At 32.8% G+C, this 19,614-nt stretch overlaps 1 protein-coding gene across 2 annotated transcripts in view; it reads left to right on the top strand.

The window, feature by feature from the left end:
- Positions 1 to 19,614, top strand: part of ORC5 (origin recognition complex subunit 5) — a 70,662-nt gene that overhangs the window by 27,781 nt on the left and 23,267 nt on the right. For both annotated transcript variants that reach the window (XM_076006500.1, XM_012747024.2), the window contains exons 9-12: positions 4,689 to 4,741; positions 6,459 to 6,571; positions 8,361 to 8,408; positions 12,415 to 12,525. In XM_076006500.1, coding sequence (XP_075862615.1) covers positions 4,689 to 4,741; positions 6,459 to 6,571; positions 8,361 to 8,408; positions 12,415 to 12,525 — 325 coding nt within the window. The remainder of the gene's footprint in view (positions 1 to 4,688; positions 4,742 to 6,458; positions 6,572 to 8,360; positions 8,409 to 12,414; positions 12,526 to 19,614) is intronic.

Genomic DNA, 19,614 nt, shown 5'->3' with positions numbered 1-19,614 from the left:
GAGACATGTGTAAATGTTTATTTATAAATACTCATTTACATTCACCTTATTATTTTTAACAATTATAATTAGATAACTTATGAAAACTGAGATATTAGACAAGGCTAGTCATTAGTTCAAGCTGTTTTCATGTTAACCATTTTTTATAGCTTGTGAATATCTACCTTAAGTTAAACATATGAATATTTTGTCAGTAACTCAGAGGCAGCAGCAGTAGTCTTGTTTATCAAAGAGTTACACAAAGAAGGATCATTTCTGTTTGTAGGCTGGGTTTATAGGTTTATAACCTTTGTGTCAAACCCTGACAAAAACATCTAGTAGAGAGAAATTTAAAACTGCCATTAAACCTAGCCAAAAATGTATGCTGACAATTTTGAAGACATTTCTATTTTTATTTTATCAACAAGTTTAAAACCAGGTTATTTATCAAAGATATATTTAAGGCACATGAACTAAAAGACATTTGGATTAATTGCTATGTATTTTAACAATTTTTATGAGTGCTTTCTTATTTAAGCCCATCTGAGTAGAATTCCTTAAGGGGGGGTTTCAGGCTGACTATGCTGGATTTTACCATGTAGACATAGCATATAACAACAAAGACCTTATAGTTTTCATTGTAGAAATTTAGTCATGAGTAGCAGAACATAGTATTATAAACTCGCCAGTTTATAAAAGGACAGTTGAATCCAAATTATATATCTCATAAAAATAGGACCTGTTCACATGGTTTAACTTTTATTTGGCTGATAGATAATTTATTATGGACCAAAATTTTGGGTAAAGCAGTTTTCATAGCAGTTTGATTAAAAAAATAATAATAAACTCTTTTTATCCCTCTCTTTAGTTTCAAATGAGTTTAAATATTCAAATGTTTATATTTTAGCTAGGACTAGCTGAATTGTATAAAAAAACCAAAATCTCCATGGGGCCTTGAATTAATAACAGATCTCTACATCTATATATTGTTTGTTGATCTAGTTTGTTTGATTAGTCAGTATGGATGGAAAAGCATTTTAGCAGGACTTTTTTCTTTCTTTCTTTTTTCCCCCCTTTTTCTAGTCCCCTGCATGGTAGACACAACAGTTTTTATGCCAGAAAGAGATACATTATTATTCTGTGCTCTAGATTTTGACCTGTTCAATCCGAGAGCCTAACTTTTATAAACATTTATCTAGCTCTTTTTTCTTTTTAGAATATCCACCATTTAACTGTTCCATCACTGTAAGCACTTACAAGCCAGACAAACCTAAATTTGCATTACCAAAGGTGTCTAAGTTGTCAGTTGCCATAGAGCTGTTTTAATTTGTAAAGCCATTAATTTGAAAGCCTTTTAGATTTTTTTCTTTTCTTTCTTTCTATTTTGGCTGGAGTGCTATAAGTAGTGAGTTTATTTCAACACCAGCAGAAAAGTTAGCAGATTTTTAAATACAGAGAGAAAAAAACAGAAATATTGAAATTAGAAGGCACTACATGTTACTCTGTAGTTGGTTGTGGTTTTTTTAACAAGCTTAGAGAGTTCAAATAATGGCTGTTGAGCTCTGATTTCTCCTTGATATAATTTGCCCATCAGTTTAAAAATGTACATGAGAATGAACCTCAGAATGAGAATAGCTGACTAGAATCTCTGAAAAAAGGTTGTTTTGGCATGCGGTTAAAATTTGAGGATCCTCTTCTATTTCTTATTAATCTCTCAAGGGCAAAGAAAATCCTATAAATCCTGTCAGATAATGTCAGGGGTTTGGACTAGTGTTTTACATCGTGGCAACTGCCCTAGTGATTTTTAATTAGCCTTCTTGTGTCCACCCTTTAGAATGTTTATTTTTGCTCTCAGAAGATTTTCAGAAACAAGCAAGGGAAAAGAGCTAAATCATTTATAATCATGTGTAACTAAACCAAAATCAAACGAAGATAACCGTGTTCATAAAAATTTTTAAGCCAGGTATGCAGATTAAACAAAATACTAAGTTAGGCATGCAGAATCAAAAGTGAATTCACCAGAAAATACATGCTTCACAGACAGAACATAAATTCTGTAGAAACCAGAGTACTCAAGCCAGAAGGACACTTGTACTTATTATACCAGAAAGAGCTCACCAGAAAAGACAAAAAAAAAAAAATCTTTTAACATCCCAGGAAGGGTGCAGGGTCCTTTATTTAGGTGTCCATACCCAAATCAGATCCTGAATAAATTCAAGAGCTTCTGCCAAAAAGAGGGAGGCCCGTTTGGCCTGAAGGAGGACTCACCAGAGCAGAAAAGGCAAGCTATGGAAGAAAGCTCAAAGGGCTCAAATGACTGTAGCACACCAGCTCTAAGAATCACTGATTCCTTCCAAGTGATCTTGCCTCATGTCCTTCTTTTGAGCCCAGATATGTCAACCTAAAAAAGAGAGAGAAATGCTCTTTAAAAGAAAACGATACTTATTCGGGAATGGGCATTGCATTGGGAATTTGCATGCTGTAGTAAACTATGTGCATATTCGGAGAGGTAAAGGAAGACAAAGGATTTTATTAATAAAAGAAAATGAGGATTACATAATTGTTTTGAGATAATTACCCTTGCCTACAAGAATCAATAACAAAGGTGATTCCAGTCCAAGGTTGATCAGAGAATTGCTGGATAGATGTCCTCTCAGAAAGAAATATATTTTGTGTGAGGTTGCTGTGGCCTTTGTGCAAGGTTGTGATTTTTATGATAGTTCTTGTTATCAGGCATTTACGCATGAGAAACTTTTTCATGGCATTTGCTGGCTCTATTTGTCAAGAGTTTATAACACATGTGACTCCATTCTGAATCTGACAGCTTTCATAGCTTTGGTACAGTGTACGTGTTTTCCTTTACCTTCTTCACGTTGGGAAGAAAAGTTATGGAACTCTTGCAGATTTGGATCATTTCTTATTTGGGGAAGGATAAACAATTTTTAACCAATATATTACACAATTTGAAACAAGGCTTTTTTTCTTTTTAATCTGGAAAGCTACTGGAAAATCATTATTAACTTTGTTTTATATATGTATGTTAGAATGACTTAATGAAAATTTGATTATCAAGGAAATCTAAAAGTCATCGCAAATCTACATTTGTCTATTATTAGAATTTTATATTAATGAAACTGTCTAGGAGACGTGGTGGCACAGTGTTGTGGGAAGAACATGGTTTTGATTTACAGCTCAGCCATTTTCTGCCTGTGTGATCTTTTTTTCTTTTTTGAGACAGAGTCTCCCTCTGTTCCCCGGGCTAGAGTAATTGTGGCATCAGCCTAGCTCAGCAACCTCAAACTCCTGGGCTCAAGCAATCCTTCTGCCTCAGCCTCCTGAGTTGCTGGGACTACAGGCATGTGCCACCATGCCCGGCTAATTTTTTCAATATATTTTTAGTTGGCCAATTAATTTTTTTCTGTTTTATTTTTTAGTAGAGGCGGGGCCTCGCTCTAGTTCAGGTTGGTTTCCAACTCCTGACCTGGAGCAATCCTCCTGCCTCAGCCTCCCAGCGTGCTAGGATTACAGGTGTAAGCCACCACGTCCAGCCTGCCTGTGTGATCTTATCAAGTCACCCAAGACCTCTACGTGTTAGCTTTCTTCTTAAATAATCTTTACAAGATTATTTTTTAAATGTATGTGAAAATAATTTGTGAATAATAAGGTGGCTTATATATATTAGATTGAGCCTAAGTTACAAAGCAATATAGAAAATTTAAAAACATCAACGCTATCTGCTTTTTAAACTTTTCAGTCAGTTTTATCATTTTTCTCTCATAAATGCCTTGTTCTATAACTACTGATTTTGTTTGCTTTCGATTTAATTAGCTGATTAGACTATAATTTAGATAAAATAATTATAGTTTCTGAATAAGCAGAAACATTACAAGGATACTGTTATTCCTTTTTTCTTTTCAATAATAATTCATTTGTTGAGAGTTTTTGGAAATCACAGAATGGAAAAGCTTGTTATCTTTTTTTTAAGTAAAAAATGGTATGATTTTTACATAATGATGAAAGGACTTCTAATTTCCCACAGGATAATTATGGCCACCAGTTCTCTCCACAATATCGATAAGGAGACCAAATAAAACCACTTCTCACCTTTGCCTATAATATAACTAGGAATTAGAGATTGCTACAAACTTTTGTTTAAATGTAAATAGTGAAGTAAACAACCAAAACTGCAGAGCCAGCTATGGAGCTCATGCTTAAGTGAAAAGTCAAGCAGAAACCAAAATGTTTATACTCTCATATTTTCTTGAAATAAAAAATAAATAAATAAATAAAATAAAACAGAAAAAAAAAAGTCAATCAGAGACTTCAAGGAAAAGAAGGGAGTATAGGTGGGGCAGGGGATAGGTTAACTAGTAGTAGTGAAACACAAATGAAATCACCTGCAGAAAGACAGTCCAGCCCTAAGTGAGGAAATATTCATTGGTTGATGCTTTTTGATAGCTTTACAATTGTGATCATAGTAAAAGATTATTAAATAATTAACATCTGGGTATTGCTTTGTAAGTTTATATTCTAATATACACTAAATGATTTTGTAGAGGTGTAAATATGTATATTATTTTTCTTGTTTTCTATTTTTCTTGTTTTATCAGTGAATTAAAATTTTTCAGGTTTTCTAAGGCTCTATTTTAAGTATAGTATATTGATTTCATATATTTTCAATCCATTTTTGTTCTTCTATTTTCTTTCAGTTCCCAGTGGGAAAAGCTGCAGAAAGATGACACAGATCCAGGACAGCTGAAAGGTATCAGAGGAGATACTGTGACAGTTCTATAGATACTTTTTAAACTAATTATCAAGATGTTAAAGTAACACTAAAGAGCATTCATTCAGTAAATAGTATTATAAAAGAGAATTCACTTTTCAAGCTATTATGATATTTTCATTAATCATTTTCTTCAACTGAAGCTACAATTTAATGGGAGGAAATAAAGTTTGAATGCCAGTTTTCTATTTTCTAAATGTTAGATTATATCATGTGAAAATCAAATGATTTATATATCTTTAAATGTTTTTTTAAATCCAATTATATGACAATTTTATCCTGTGTATATATTTCATGAGTTTTATGTAATAAAATCCAATTTGATGTTAACTCAATTTAGGGGATTTACTTCTTTGATGATGTTTTAAAAGCTTTGTGCTTTTGTTTTCTTTAAGAAAACTATTACTTTGGATTTATCCAAAATGAAACTACTTTTACTTTAAAAAAATAAGGCAATATCTAACATGTCCTTATTTTTCAAAAATGGTTGATGGTTGGAGAAAATGGTATGAAATGGTGGTGTTAAGATTCTATTTTGTCTTTTTTGGTTTCTAAATGCTCCAGATACTTTACAAATGATTTCCAGTTGTGTGTTATAAGGGAAAGAGACATAAGCTAGAGTTAGAAAAATCAGCAGTAATTGGTCTGCAATGCTTTCTAACTCTGTGACCGTGAACCCAGCTCAGTTTTTTGTTTGTAAAATAGGAAAAATATCTAGCTTTAAGTTATTGCAAAGGTTTAAAGTGAAGCACCTAGCACAGTGACACATAGATATTCAGTAAATATCAGATTACTTCCCTTAAGAATCAGTATTGCTTGATTAATTCCATTGCTTTATTTATCCATTCCCAATTATTTACTATGTACAAGACATTGTAGCGATACAAAAAAAACACTAGATGTGACTCCATCAACAAACAATAGATTTACTAGAGAATATTATTATTAATAATATTATTATTATTTTTAGAGAAGATTTTGCTCTGTTGCCCAGACTTGAGTGCAGTGGCTCAGAACTACAGGCATGTGCAATCGTAGCCTGCTCTAGTTTTTAATTTTTTTATTTTTAGAGATATGGTCTCTCTATGTTGCCCAGGCTGGTTCTGAACTCCTGGCCTCAAGCAGTCCTCCCACTTTGGCCTCCCAAAGTGCTGAGATCATAGGCATGAGCCACGACGTCTGGTTGAGAATATGATTTATATACAGGTTGAGCATCCCTATTCTCAAAATATAAAAACCAAAATGCTCCAAAATCTGAAAAAAACTGAAATCCAAAGCACTTCTGGATCCTAAGCATTTCAGATCAGGAATAGTTAACCTGTATAATTAACTGTTAGCATAAGGCATAATGTCATGTGGGACATAAGTGAAATATACAGAGTAGGAATCCATAGTAGAGAGAGATTTTTCTCCTTTGATGTGGTAGAGGAACATCAGGGAGGGTTTAATGGAGACCATGGTCATGCAGGGAAGAATAGGTAGGATTTAGACTTCAGAATGGGAGGAGCCAAGCAAGAATGATAGATTGAGCAAAGCATGTCATTAGTGTTCATCACTACCAGCAGCATCATCCTGCCACTTTAAGCACAAGGAGCAAGGCATTTTTACTAGAGAATACCCTATGTAAGTCAGAAGAGATACTTAAAACCTAATGGTAGCCTAATAAATATCTTCATAAAAGTATTTTATCATGTAGGTCTCTCAGCACATACTCATGTGGAACTTCCATATTACTCTAAGTTTATTCTAATTGCTGCATACCTCGCTTCATACAATCCAGCAAGAACTGACAAGAGGTTCTTTCTTAAGGTAATGGTAGCATACTTCTTTTTGCTTTTTTTTTGAGGATCCCAGGAATATTTTGAAATTTCTTAACACTTGTAAATTTCTAAGGGGTAGAGAGTAGAATAAGAGATTGCTAAATATATATTTAGAACTTATTCTCTAAAGCTGTGGTCCCCAACCCCCAGGCCACGGACTGGTACCAGTCCTTGGCCTGTTAGGAACCAGGCCGCACAGCAGGAGGTGAGCAGTGGGCAAGTGAACCAGGGAAGCCTCGTCTGTATTTACAGCTGCTCCCCATCGCTTGCATCACCGCATAAGCTCCACCTCCTGTCAGATCAGTGGCTGCATTGGATTCTCACAGGTGTGTGAACCCATTGTAAACTGCATGCATGGGATGCAGGTTGTGCACTCCTTATGAGAATCTAATGCCTGAATGAGGTGGAGTTGAGGTGGGGATGCTAGTGCTGGGGAGTGGCCACAAATACAGATTAACATTAGCAGAGAGGTTTTGACTGCACAGAGACCATAATAAATCAGTTGCTTGCAAACTTATATCAAAACCCTATCAATGAGTGGCAAGTGACAGTTAAGCTGCATCTGGTGACAGGCTTATAGTATATATTACAGTGTAATAATAATAATAGAAATAAAGTACACAGTAAATGTAAATGGAATGCACTTGAATTGTCCTGAAACTATATCCCCACCCCATACCTCTGCCTCTGGTCTGTGGAAAAATTATCTTCCATGAAGCTGGTCCCTGGTGCCAAAAAGGTTTTGGACCGTTGCTCTAAAGGCTTTAAATTAATATCACAACCTGAAATTTGAGAGAAGGTAGGTAGTTTCACAGAAGAGAGGAAATCAGATATACCTTAGGTGGTGGTAATACTAGATTTAAAAAATACATAAATAAGATTTTGGTTCAAGTATGGAAGACAGAAATAATTTTAAGGATGATAACTATTCTTCTAAAGTTCTTACTGTAGTGAATTATTATCAAAAATATTCACAGTCCTCTTCTGCATGGACATTAGTTAGAGAAATCCCATTTTAGAATTGCTTTTCTTTTTTTCTACTCGTCACATTTGCTTTTTAACTTCCTGAGAACTTTCCAATCTCTTTCCTCTCCTTAAGATCTTTGTCTATGTTCTGTCTTTCTGGAAATCTTCCCTTTTTATCCTTCAGATGTCAGTTTAAATGTTACTTTCTCGCAGCAGTCCTCTGTGTACAACCTGTCTTAAGTAGGTCCTCTTTATTGATTGTGTCCTATTTCACATGATGTTTGTTTTCTTCTTTGGACTTACAACAATGTGTAATAAATTTGTGTGGGTGGTTTGTTTTTGTTTTTGTTTTTTGGCCATTTCTCCCACTGTAGTTACATGAAGGCAAGGACTACATCTATTTTTTTCCCCCACTATTGAGTTTTGGGTGTCTAATTAAATGTTCTCAGCATTTGTGATATGAATTGCCAATCTCCTTTATGGGCTGAATAAAAACCCATTTCTCTTTGAAAGTTCTATTTTTATTGCAATAAATATGCTGTACTAAATTAATATAAATTCTTTTAATAAGTGCCACTATTTTATTTTAAAATCTCTTTGTTCATGTACAAAAGTAATCTTGGATCCAATCCATATCTAAGTCAAATCATCTTAAAATATGTTGAAGTTTGATATATACAAGGTGATAAGAATAAAATTTTTAAAACCCCAAAATATATAAATTAGTACTGTGTTGTGTTTTAAATGAAATTTTTTTATTTTATGGAGTAGTATCTTCTTCTCATCTTAAAATTTATTTTGCTTAATTGCAGCATCATGGGAAAATCAAGAAAACCAACTTTCTAAAGAAACATGAAAAGGTATTTACATTTTAATGTCTCTAAGGGAAGAAATCTAGGAATTGAAGATAATATAGGAAATTGATAAATGTGTAAGTGTATTAGTCACTTTGAATATAAGAACTTGTTTGTATTGATATGATACCATTATAATATTGTAATAGTTTTCATGTTGAAAACAGTGATTGAAGGCACATTCAAGTATACTAGTGCTGATGATAAAACTGAGTTGATAAAGTTTTTTTTAGTGATTTAGTAGATGAAAAAGATCACCCTGAATTAATTAGTTTTACACAACTGATTAAAAACAGATATTTTCTTTCTTTCTCATTTGAAATACCCACAAAAATGACATTTAAGAAATAAAAAAGGTAAACTCATAAAGACTAAGTAGATGAGAATCCCCCCAAATTTGTAATTGCATAGTAGGTAAACTATTCAGGTGACTAAGGTCAGAGAAGGCTAAAATCTAGTCCCAAACCAAGCTCATTTGGCCTGAAGAATCTGGGAAAGCTTAGGAATTACAGGCACTGAATACTTTTGAAGGTTAAGAGTAGGGCAAGGTTGAAATTGTTGAGAGGAGCATTTAGACTGTTCAGATCATTTGTTCCACTTTGTACGTCCAAACCACTGCTGCTTCTCTTGACAGAAGATAGAGAATTTTGAACAATAGATTTTACACTATAGAAGCTGTAAGTTTTTCACTCTTATTCTCAAGCAGTTTTTCTCAGTATACACTTCTAAATTGATAGAGTTTTCTTGGGACTTTGAAGACATTATTTTATTGCCTCCTGACTTTCGTTGTTGCTGCTAAAAATTCTGCTGATGGTTTGTTATTCCTCTTTTGGTATCTTTGTATTCTCTAGCTGCTTTTAAGTTATTTTCCTTCGATATTTTTAGTTTCACTGATATATCTGGGATTGAATTTTTTAAATTTTGGGATTAGTTTTGCTTTCTGAATTTGAATAATGATACCTTTATTCAATTCTGATAAATTCTCATTCAGTTTTCAAATATTACCTCTTCCCCATTGTTTCTAACATATCTTTCTGAGACACTGATTAGATATATGCTAGAATTTCTCACTCTATTCTCTTTGTCTCTTAAATCTTTTATATTCATTCCTTTTGGTCTCTATGTGCTGCAGTATATTCTGGAAAATTTCTTCAATTCTGTCTTCTGATTTTATCTTCAGCTTTGTCTATTCTGTTATTTATATCAACTTTGTAATTTAAAAATCTTATTTGTAATTTTTAGAAGTTCTAGTTTATTTCAAGTCTATTTGGTCACATATATTTTTCTTAGTCATATTTTTCTTTAATATAAAATCTGACTTTTATATTCTGTATCTTACATTACAGTATCAGAAGTCCTTGTTGGTCACATTCCACATTTTCTATTTTACTGAATTATGCTCATGATGTCTTGTTTCATGGACATTTTATGATTTTTAATTATTGTCTGAACTTAGTTTTTGGAATTTTTGAACCCTGAAATGTGTTCTCTTACATTTTACTTCTGTACAGTTACTTAGGAGCACTAGTAACCTGGGATCATTTGTGGTTTTCAGACTACAAAGATATTGTGAATTCTGCCCCCTAGCTTCTAGTTAAAATGCTCAAGGAAAGCTTTCTTCTCCCTTCACACAGTGCCAACGTTTGGCAGGGAAGTGACCTTACCGAATCCATTCATCCATAAAAAGGTGAATAAAGCTTGTCCTGTTTTCAAGAAGGCTTTGTCTAGAAAAGAAGAACACATAAGCACATGTGTTATGATGATAATATTAAAAGCTGTTGAGCAATTCTGAGCCAAATATTGTTAAGCTCTACATATGATTTTATTTAAGTTTCACAGTGACTTAATGGATGTGGTTATTGTCATTTTCCTCATATTCTAGATGAGGAAGCTGAGTATTCAAGAGAAATTAAGTAACTTGCTTAAGATTACATAGTTAATATGTGGTAGAACTAGGATCCAATTCCAGGACTGTGTAACTCCAAACCTAGGATCATCTTTACCACCATCCTTGAACTCATACAATAGACAAATGATTAATATCTAGAACTTTTAAAGACTCATGCAAACTAATAAGAAAAAGATAAAAATTCAGTAGAAGGATTGGTAAGTGATACAAAAAGGAACCTGAATATCTAATAACAACACAATTATCAGCCTCATTCACTGATGAGAGAAATGCAAATTATGATGACAGTGAGATATTTCACACTCTTGGATTGACAAAACTAAAAATGTCTGGTAATTCCAAGAGCTGCTGATAATGTAGAAGAATAAGAGCTTGCTGATTCTGTAGGTTGACAATATCTAACAAAGTTAGTTGTGAATGTACTTTGTATTAGTCAGGATAGATTGGGCTATGCTGCAGTAAAAAACTGCAAACCCTCAGTGGCTTACCACAACAGAAGTTTTTATATTACTCACAACATAACTGAATGTGCTCCTTTTTTATCTTGGTCCTTTATCATAGTCCTTTATTATCTTAGTGATGTTAAGTGACCTTCCTGTAACTGCAGGAGTGACTGAGAAAGGTCGTAGTCCTGTGTGCCCAAGAAGAAACAATGTTGGCAAACAGCATTGTCTCTGCCCTGTACTTTAATCTAGCAATCCCACTTACAGAAACACACATGTACACAAGCAGAAATGTGCAGGATTGTCAGTCACATTATTATTTGTAAAAGTGATAGGTTTTTAAAAGCAGATAATCATAAATAAAATGGAATTCTGTAGGGTAGTTTAAAAATGAAGTAGAGATACATGTATCTATATGGATAAACCTTGAAAAACATAATTTTGAAGGTGAAAAGCAATTTGGTAGATGTGTTCAAAATAATACTATTTGTATAAAATTGTAAATCATGCAAACAATACTATATATTGCTTATAGGTACTTATGCCAGAATAGGATAAAAACCATTATGAGAGTCCATCAGATTCTAGATAATATTTCCTTTTAGGGAAGTAAAGGGAGAATGGGATGGTGGAAGAGTGTTCAAGGTGGCTTCTAACTATCTGTAATATGATATAATGTTTTATTCTTTGCACATATAGCACAATATTAGGATTTGATAAAATTGGGTGGTGAGTACATTGGTATTTATCAAATTAACCTCTGTACTTTTCTAATTGTATGAAGTATTTAATGAGAAAAACATACAAAATTTAAGACCAGGAAAATGATTTCTAAACTATCTCTTGTATGTAAATAGCCTAGGTAAATATGTCATTTTGTAATTCTGAGCAGGTATTTTTCTTTACAGTCATTCTTCTTTTAGGTAATTATTCCCATGCATGTATATATAGTTTCCATTTTTTTTTTTTTTTTGCCATTGCTAAAATAGAGTACTTAAATCCTTACATTGCTATTAAATTATGTGCTAGTGTAACAGGACTTGAGCACTGCAATTTTCCAATGGCATATAATTGTATCAGATGAGTCTGTATGCAAGTGTGAACATTTTACAATCCTCAAAAAAAATTTTTAAATTTTACTTTGTTTCAGGCTGACAGCCCATTCACTTTATAAAATGTTATTAGTTTTCTAAGCTACTATTTACTATAATTGATCTGTTTAGAACTATTAATGTTGAACAAATACATTTTCCAATCAGTGGCACAAAGTGGAATGGTGAGAAGTAAGTAGTAAGCTCGGGTCTAGAAGTTAGGAACCTCATTTTGGTTATGGATTATCTTGAAAAGCACTTAGTGAAGTCCTTACCATCTGATTATAACAGCAACATAGGTGTGACATTCAGGACTGGCCTGATGACTGCAAGTTTTTTAATTAGTATTTGTTGGTACTAAGTCAGAAATCTTGAGAAATATGTCAAAAGATAAATCATGATCTATCAAGTAAATGTTTAACTTAGAGACTAAAGGTTAGATTTGTTAGCATCTTTAGAGGAATTATATAAAGTACAAATATATTGTTGTTGAGAATTAATAGTACAGAAAGTAAATGCTTTTGTATAGGAAGGAAATCCATGTTCTTTTTTGTTTTTCTTTGTAACAGACAAGCAATCATCTCCTCGGACCAAAACCATTTCCGTTAGACAGATTGTTAGCAATATTATACAGTATTGTGGACAGCAGAGTTGCTCCAACAGCAAATATCTTTTCCCAGGTAAGTTCAATCATAGGTTGTTCTCTATCATCTTTGTGGAATTCTTCGGATAGTATAGTTGATAGAGTTTCAGGTGTTTAGATTTTTGGTCAGTATATGTTACTGTTTTAACTATATAATGAACAATTTTCTTGGTGAGTAACTGGAAATTAAAAATACAGAATCTTTGGGGTTATCATTGAATTTGCATATATCTTTAAGTATAACCTCATGGCAAAAACAATATTTCTGGTTCTTTTCAACAAAGGAATTTTTAAAATTTAGTGATCATAATTGTCTTGCTGATTAAACAAGTTACTTGATGATTAAATTGACAAATTATAATATGAATGTAGTTTAATGAAGAAAACATTTTTAAAAATTCATTTGTAAGAAAGTAATTGACACTGTCCTCATTCCTCATATATATACTTTGTAGGTTGACATTATGCTTTTTTTAAGTGATCTATTTTCTGGAAAAATCAAGTTCTCAAGATTTCACTAGGTGGCAGCAAAGCATAAAAATAGAAAATATGGCTGTTTTAAAAAATGAAGTTAGTGTTTTTAGTTAACGTTTTAAGACAAGACTCGTTTAAGACAAGATTCATTAAGATTATAGCCATATTAGATTTCTTAAATAGTCCAGAAAACAATACTTAGCACTAAGTATAGGTGGATAGAAGAAAAAGCAAAATGATGTAACTAGTATTTATTTAAGAGCAAAGTCACATCAGATATTGCAATGAACATTTTGTTTTGTGTATGTATTTTTAGGTTGAGAAATATGTAAATAATGAAATTTACATTTAAATTAATTCACTGACTAAATAAATCTGGCCCCAGAATGGACATCAGACCTTATAATCTAATGTGTGGTGGTACCTTTTACTTCTTCATTTAAAGAAGAGTTTGAGTAACAAAAATGAATATAATCTCAGTGTTCTCAACATTGAATTTAGATAATTTTTATAAAACTTGGCATTTATACAAAATTATATCTACATTTATTGTGTACATCTTGAAGAAAGTTAGTCCACTCAGTTATTAGGTTACATAAATAGTCTGATAGGTAGCTAGCTAGCTCTATAGATAGGTAGATCCCTAATGCTGATAACTTAAAAAATTTAATTCAGTTTTCATCTGTGTTATAGGGATTTTTTTCTATTTTTTAAAATGCTTTGAAATTAAAGTAGTTTTTAATCAAACTTTACATTTTATTAATAGCTTCTTACAATATGTAACATTTTTGTTTAGTTTTTGCTGTTATAGTAACTCTGAAATAGCAGGTATTTATGATCTTTATTGCAAGCAGTTCAGCTTTCACAATATGACACAGTGAATAAATTTTTGAGAATTAAAGCCTAGGGAAGTGAGGTAGATGGTGCTTCTGAACAGAGTAGGAAGGTGTTTGTATCACATGTGATTGTACTTCTCAGATACCAAAAATTACCTTTGTGAGGGGCACAAGGAAGGATAATATATATATTTTCTAATTTTAGCAAGCTTAGAGTTTATTCTGGGGAATAAAACATATATTAAAATAATGTTTTAAGACTATAAATGGATAATAGTGCTGCTGAGAAGTTTAGAGCAGAAAGAAATTACTTCTGGATGGATTGGGCAGGATGAAAGAAAGAATTCATAGAAGATGAAAAATAGAGCTTGGCTATGGAGAATCAACAGAAGTTTTTGTTCTTTAAATATTTCTGATTTACATAAGTGATACATGTTTTTGTATGAAAATGAGAAAATGGATAAATAAGGAAAAATAGTAGCTTAAAATCACCTGACCTCATATTTCCAAAGGATAGCATTTAGATTAGAAATTAAGAAAAGAGGATAATATGATCAAAGATACAGAGCTAGGAAAAAGCAAGACACATTTGAGAACTGTCTGGTTTGGATGGAACTGAATGGGGTGGAATTGTAGTATAGTGGTAGTAGTTATTGTAGTTGTGATTGTAGTAGTAGTGCTGATAGTACTAGTAGTCACAGACATGCTGCCACCACTGCATGTCACACCTTGCTGTTGGTACCTTATATTGGTAGAGCATATTGCTTTTTTAGAAATAAACTCTTCAGCAGTTTTATCCTCTGGGAAAAAAATTAAGCAGGTTAAGGAAGGTTTGTGATTTAGAGTTTTACTAGCTGCTCTGAGGCTTTTTGACTAAGATGAACAACGTCTTTGTTTTCAGCAATGCCACTAATGTAGTTAAGAAACAACTTGGTCCCAAATGTATCTTTATCTGTTAATGAAGTTAAGTTTTTTCAATCTTGGCGGTTTAGTTGATCTTTTTATTCCTTATCTCTTCTAATTAACATTTAGTAATCAAAATGATAAATTTTGTATATTTGAAACATTGCTATAAATGAATTTCATTATGTTCATTTAATAACAAATCATTTAGGAATTTGATCTTAGCCATTCCCATTTGAGATAGGAATATTGGAGAGTATATATAGGGATAGATGCAACTAGTCCTAGGGAATTGACTTTTGCTTGGTCAGTAAAGTATTCAAGAAAATCAATATATATATGTGTATGTTTAAGAACAAAATGTGGCAGGAATCACATCCAGTAAAAGGGTATTTCTCTCGTATGCCTTATGTATTTTTTCATCCCATTGACTTCAAGTATCCTTTTCTATTTTTCTTCTTTCTCTGTTTATTAATCCATCAAAACTATACTCCTACCTATAGGAATGTCAATTTATATTTAACCTACACTCAATTTTTTAAGTGAAAAAAATATGACCACATTTGTTGTGGAAGTGATTATTTGATTTGAACACTAGATGGCAATATTGTTACATTCTAGCTTTAAGGTGGCCTGGGAAAACTACTGTTTACCTGTTGATAGTGTCTTTAACACTTTATTTAGTTCATTTGAATAAAAATAAAATTGCTTGAAAATATTTAATGATATAGGTGTGTGTGTATGTACATGTTCATGAAAATTTAAATAAAATTAGTAATGAATTGTATGACTATTTTCTACTTGGAAGTAAATTGCTTTTTATTGATTGTAATGTGTCTATATGAGATAATAATGTATTATTTTTCTATTTATTTAATCTATATACAACTGTTTTAAGGACTTATTTTATAGTGATATGTTATTTTTATAGCTGGATTTACCACTTACATAATTATTTAAAGTTTTGTCACGTGATAAGTGATATATACATTCAGAATTCTCTTGAAACAAAAGTTTATTTTCATTGCATTTTATTTAAATATATTCTATAATGAAGTTATAAAAATAGTAACTTAAACCATCTTTAAAGTTTATTAAAATTTCAGTTAATAATCAAACTTATGATAGCAGTATTAGTAATATAATTGACAGTCTTCTGAATTTCTTCATTATTGAATTTTCTTTTTAAGATTTTTTTTTTTGAGTCAGAGTTTCACTCTGTTGCCTGGGTTAGAGTGCCGTGGTGTCAGCCTACCCCACAGCAACCTCAAACACCTGGGCTCAAGCAATCCTGCTGCCTCAGCCTCCCGAGTAGCTGGGACTACAGGCATGCGCCACCATGCCTGGCTAATTTATATATATATAGTTGGCCAATTAACTTCTTTCTATTTATAGTAGAGATGGGGTCTCACTCTTGCTCAGGCTGGTTTCGAACTCCTGACTTTGAGCCATCCTCCCGCCTCGGCCTCCCAGAGTGCTAGGATTACAGGCGTGAGCCACCGGCCCCATTATTGAATTTTATATAAAATTCTGCTCATTAACTCTCCAGTCTCATAAATAAGTAAAGAGAATAGTAATACATTTAATATTTTATATTATGTTGTTCAAATTTATTGAACTTAAATATGGTTTTAAAATTTTTTTTAGACTTTTAAAATCATTTCAGTATTTTTATTCAAAGAAGATAAATGTAGTCCTTCTGTATATGCCTGAACTTTATGGATGACAAAGCATTAATTCTGGTACTTTTTTTTTTTTTTTCTCCTTTCATCATAGAATGGATAAACTCCCCATTTACATGTAGTAAATGGGTAAGTTTATAGGTATTATTTCTAAATTTTTAATTTGATTAGATATAGTCTTGAAGACCATCTTTAAAAGAATACTATTAAATCATTAATATCTCTAATTATTTTTTCCGATGATTTTATTATCAATCAGAAAGAGAATGATAATTTAGTTATTTTATCCATGAGGGTTTTTTGAAGCAAATACTTCGTCAGTAATTCACCATAGCTATAGGAAGATGTTTTTGCTATACTATACTTGTTAGGGTAGCTCACGTTTTACTCAACCAAAACCAAATTTTTGGCATTTTTCTTCAACCACCAATAGATGTGTAATAAATGTGTATAGGTTTTAGTTTTTTAAAGTAAAGGGAGTATTTATTTGTTTTTTCATGTTGAGACAGGATCTCTCTCTCTGTCACCCAGGCTGGAGTGTAGTGGCGTTAACGTTAATGTAGCTTACTGCAGCCTTGACCTCCCAGGCTCAAGGAGTCTTCCCACCTCAGCCTCCCAAGTAGCTGGGACCACAAGTACACACTATCATGCATGGCTAATTTTTTGTTTTATCATTTTTCATAGAGACAGGGTCTTGCTGTGTCACCCAGGCTGGTCTTGAACTGCTGGGCTCAAGCAACCTTCTACCTCAGCCTCCGAAAATGCTGAGATTACAGGTGTGAGCCACTGTGCCTGGCCAGGATTTTGTTAATATTTATTTAATTCTAAAACTTTTAAAAATACTTTATTCTCATTCAAGCTTTGAATTTGAAGTCAGTATTTATCTTTTTTCCACAGTTGGAATTAAATTTTTCTTTCTCTAAGATTTTATTTAACAAGTATTTACTAGGTACTCACTATATTTCAGGCACTGGATTGGATAAAGAGAGTATCAAAGTGAAGAAATTGTGTCTGTGGCTTCCACAGCCCTTCATTTGTACTGGTGTGGTTACCAGATTCTACCTTGGATGTACATTTGTATTTATTAGGAGGACATATATTAATACATTCTGAAAGAACTAATACTTAAATACTTAATAAAGTGAATAAATAAAAATAAGATTTTTTTATGTCAGTATTTTTCCTTTTTTTTTTTTTTTTTTTTTTTTTGAGACAGGGTATTGCTTTGTCATCTGGGTTAGAGTGCAGTGGCATCATCATAGCTCACAGTAACCTCAAACTCCTGGGCTCAAGTGATCCCCTTGTCTCAGCCTTCTGAGTAGCTGGGACTACAGGTACATGCCACCATGCCCAGCTAATTTTTCTATTTTTTGTAGAGACAGAGTTTTGCTCTTACTCAGGGTGGTCTTGAGCTCCTGACCTCAAGCAATTCCCCCCACCTCGCAAAGTGTTAGGATTACAGGCATGAGCCATTGTATCTGGCCAGTAGTCCTTGATATTTGATGACTTAGATATTTAAATGTCTTCTATCAAGTGATAGCTTACCTGCTTGTCGAATGTGCCCTTCTGACATAACTTACATGAACTTAATGTTTGGAGCAGTGATTGTTTGATATTCATACATATAACTAAATTTTATTAATACCCAATTAAATTTAGTTATATTGTTGGTATCAAACAATCTCAGTTGAAACTTGTAACTAAGGTTATGGACACAAACAGTGTATTGTGTATGGCCTATTAAAAACTGTCTGAGTGACTTTGTGTATAGGCTATTAGGGATTGTCTGAGTGGCTTTCTTAAAAAGTAGGCTGGGTGTGGTGGCTCATGCCTATAATCTTAACACTCTGGCAGGCTGAGGCAGGAGGATCGCTTTAGGCCAGGAATTTGAGACCAGCCTGGCAACATAGTGAGACCTTGTCTCTACAAAGTATAAAAAACTTAGCCAGGAATGGTGGCATGTACCTGTGGTCCCAGCTACTTGGGAGGCTGAGGCAGGAGGATCACTTGAGCCCAGGAGTTTGATGTTGCAGTGAGCTATGTGGGCATCATTGTACTCTACCGAGGGCAACAGAATGAGACTTTGTCTCAGAAAAAAAGGTTATATGGCTATATTTCAAATACTTTGTATGCATTTATAATATGTTCATTATATCACTCTTTTATATACAGTATTTCTAACTGCTTTTATAGATTTTTAACCAAAAGCACTTTAAGCAAATATATTGATTTTATAAAGACTTTACTTATGATTATAAAACCTCTTTACCTTAAAAATTAATTTGCATATTGCATGTTATAGTTTTATCATATTTCTACAAAAAGTAATTGGATTTATTAAGTGCTACTCATATAGCACTAGAAATCATAGTTGATAAAAATACATCATAGATTGGTTAGGTTAGAATTTGAACCTTGTAAACATAAAGTTTAATATTCTAAAATCTATAAGATATTTACATAAAGTGTTTTGAGTCTGGGCATTGTCTTGATAGATGTTAAACTTGGGACTACAAAGGACTTTTTTCCTTAAAACAATTCCATGGTTACTAGAGTATTAGAAATGTGAAGTGCTATTCTATTCCTTTGCTATTTCTCTGTGCTCTGTCTTATACCAGCATTCCAGTGTTTCTGTAATATACAACTGAAATACTAGATGCTATTAAGTTAAATAATGTAAATTGTAGAAAATAGCTTGAATGCTAACATTTTCTAATAATCTTACTGTGTTTTTTTCTTAACCACGACTGAGATTGTGAGACATTCCATTCCAAAGATGGTAAAGGAGCCTTACTTAATGCCTACTTCGCTGATGAATAGGTCAGCAGGGATGCTGTTTGATAGAGGCTGCCTCTTCTCTAGCAGCTAAGAGCATCACCGCCATGATGCTCAGTCTCCACTGGTGCAGTAAATGAGATTCTCAAATCTCCTACTACCCCTGGTGTGGATGTATTACTGTTCTGCCATCAGACCACTCTGCAGTAGTGTCCATTTCAGGAGATTTTTTACAAAACTGCTTTGGGATGCTTCATATTTGAAAAAGTGTAAAGTTGATCTGTGATTTTCACTAGCTGCACCATTGTCGTAAGGAATAACTAATATTAATCATTACCAAGAATTATAAAAGCATGACATATTTTATTATACTGCCCAGGGATAAAAGGTGGTTTTTCTTGTTCTTATTTGTAAGAACAGTGTTTTCTTGTCTTCCCTGAATTTGGTGTTAAATTT

The sequence above is a fragment of the Microcebus murinus genome, chromosome 9 (assembly GCF_040939455.1).
Source record: "Microcebus murinus isolate Inina chromosome 9, M.murinus_Inina_mat1.0, whole genome shotgun sequence".
NCBI classification, from domain to species: Eukaryota; Metazoa; Chordata; class Mammalia; order Primates; family Cheirogaleidae; genus Microcebus; species Microcebus murinus.
Note: the sequence above shows the minus strand (reverse complement) of the source record. Positions and strands in the feature narration are given on the sequence as shown.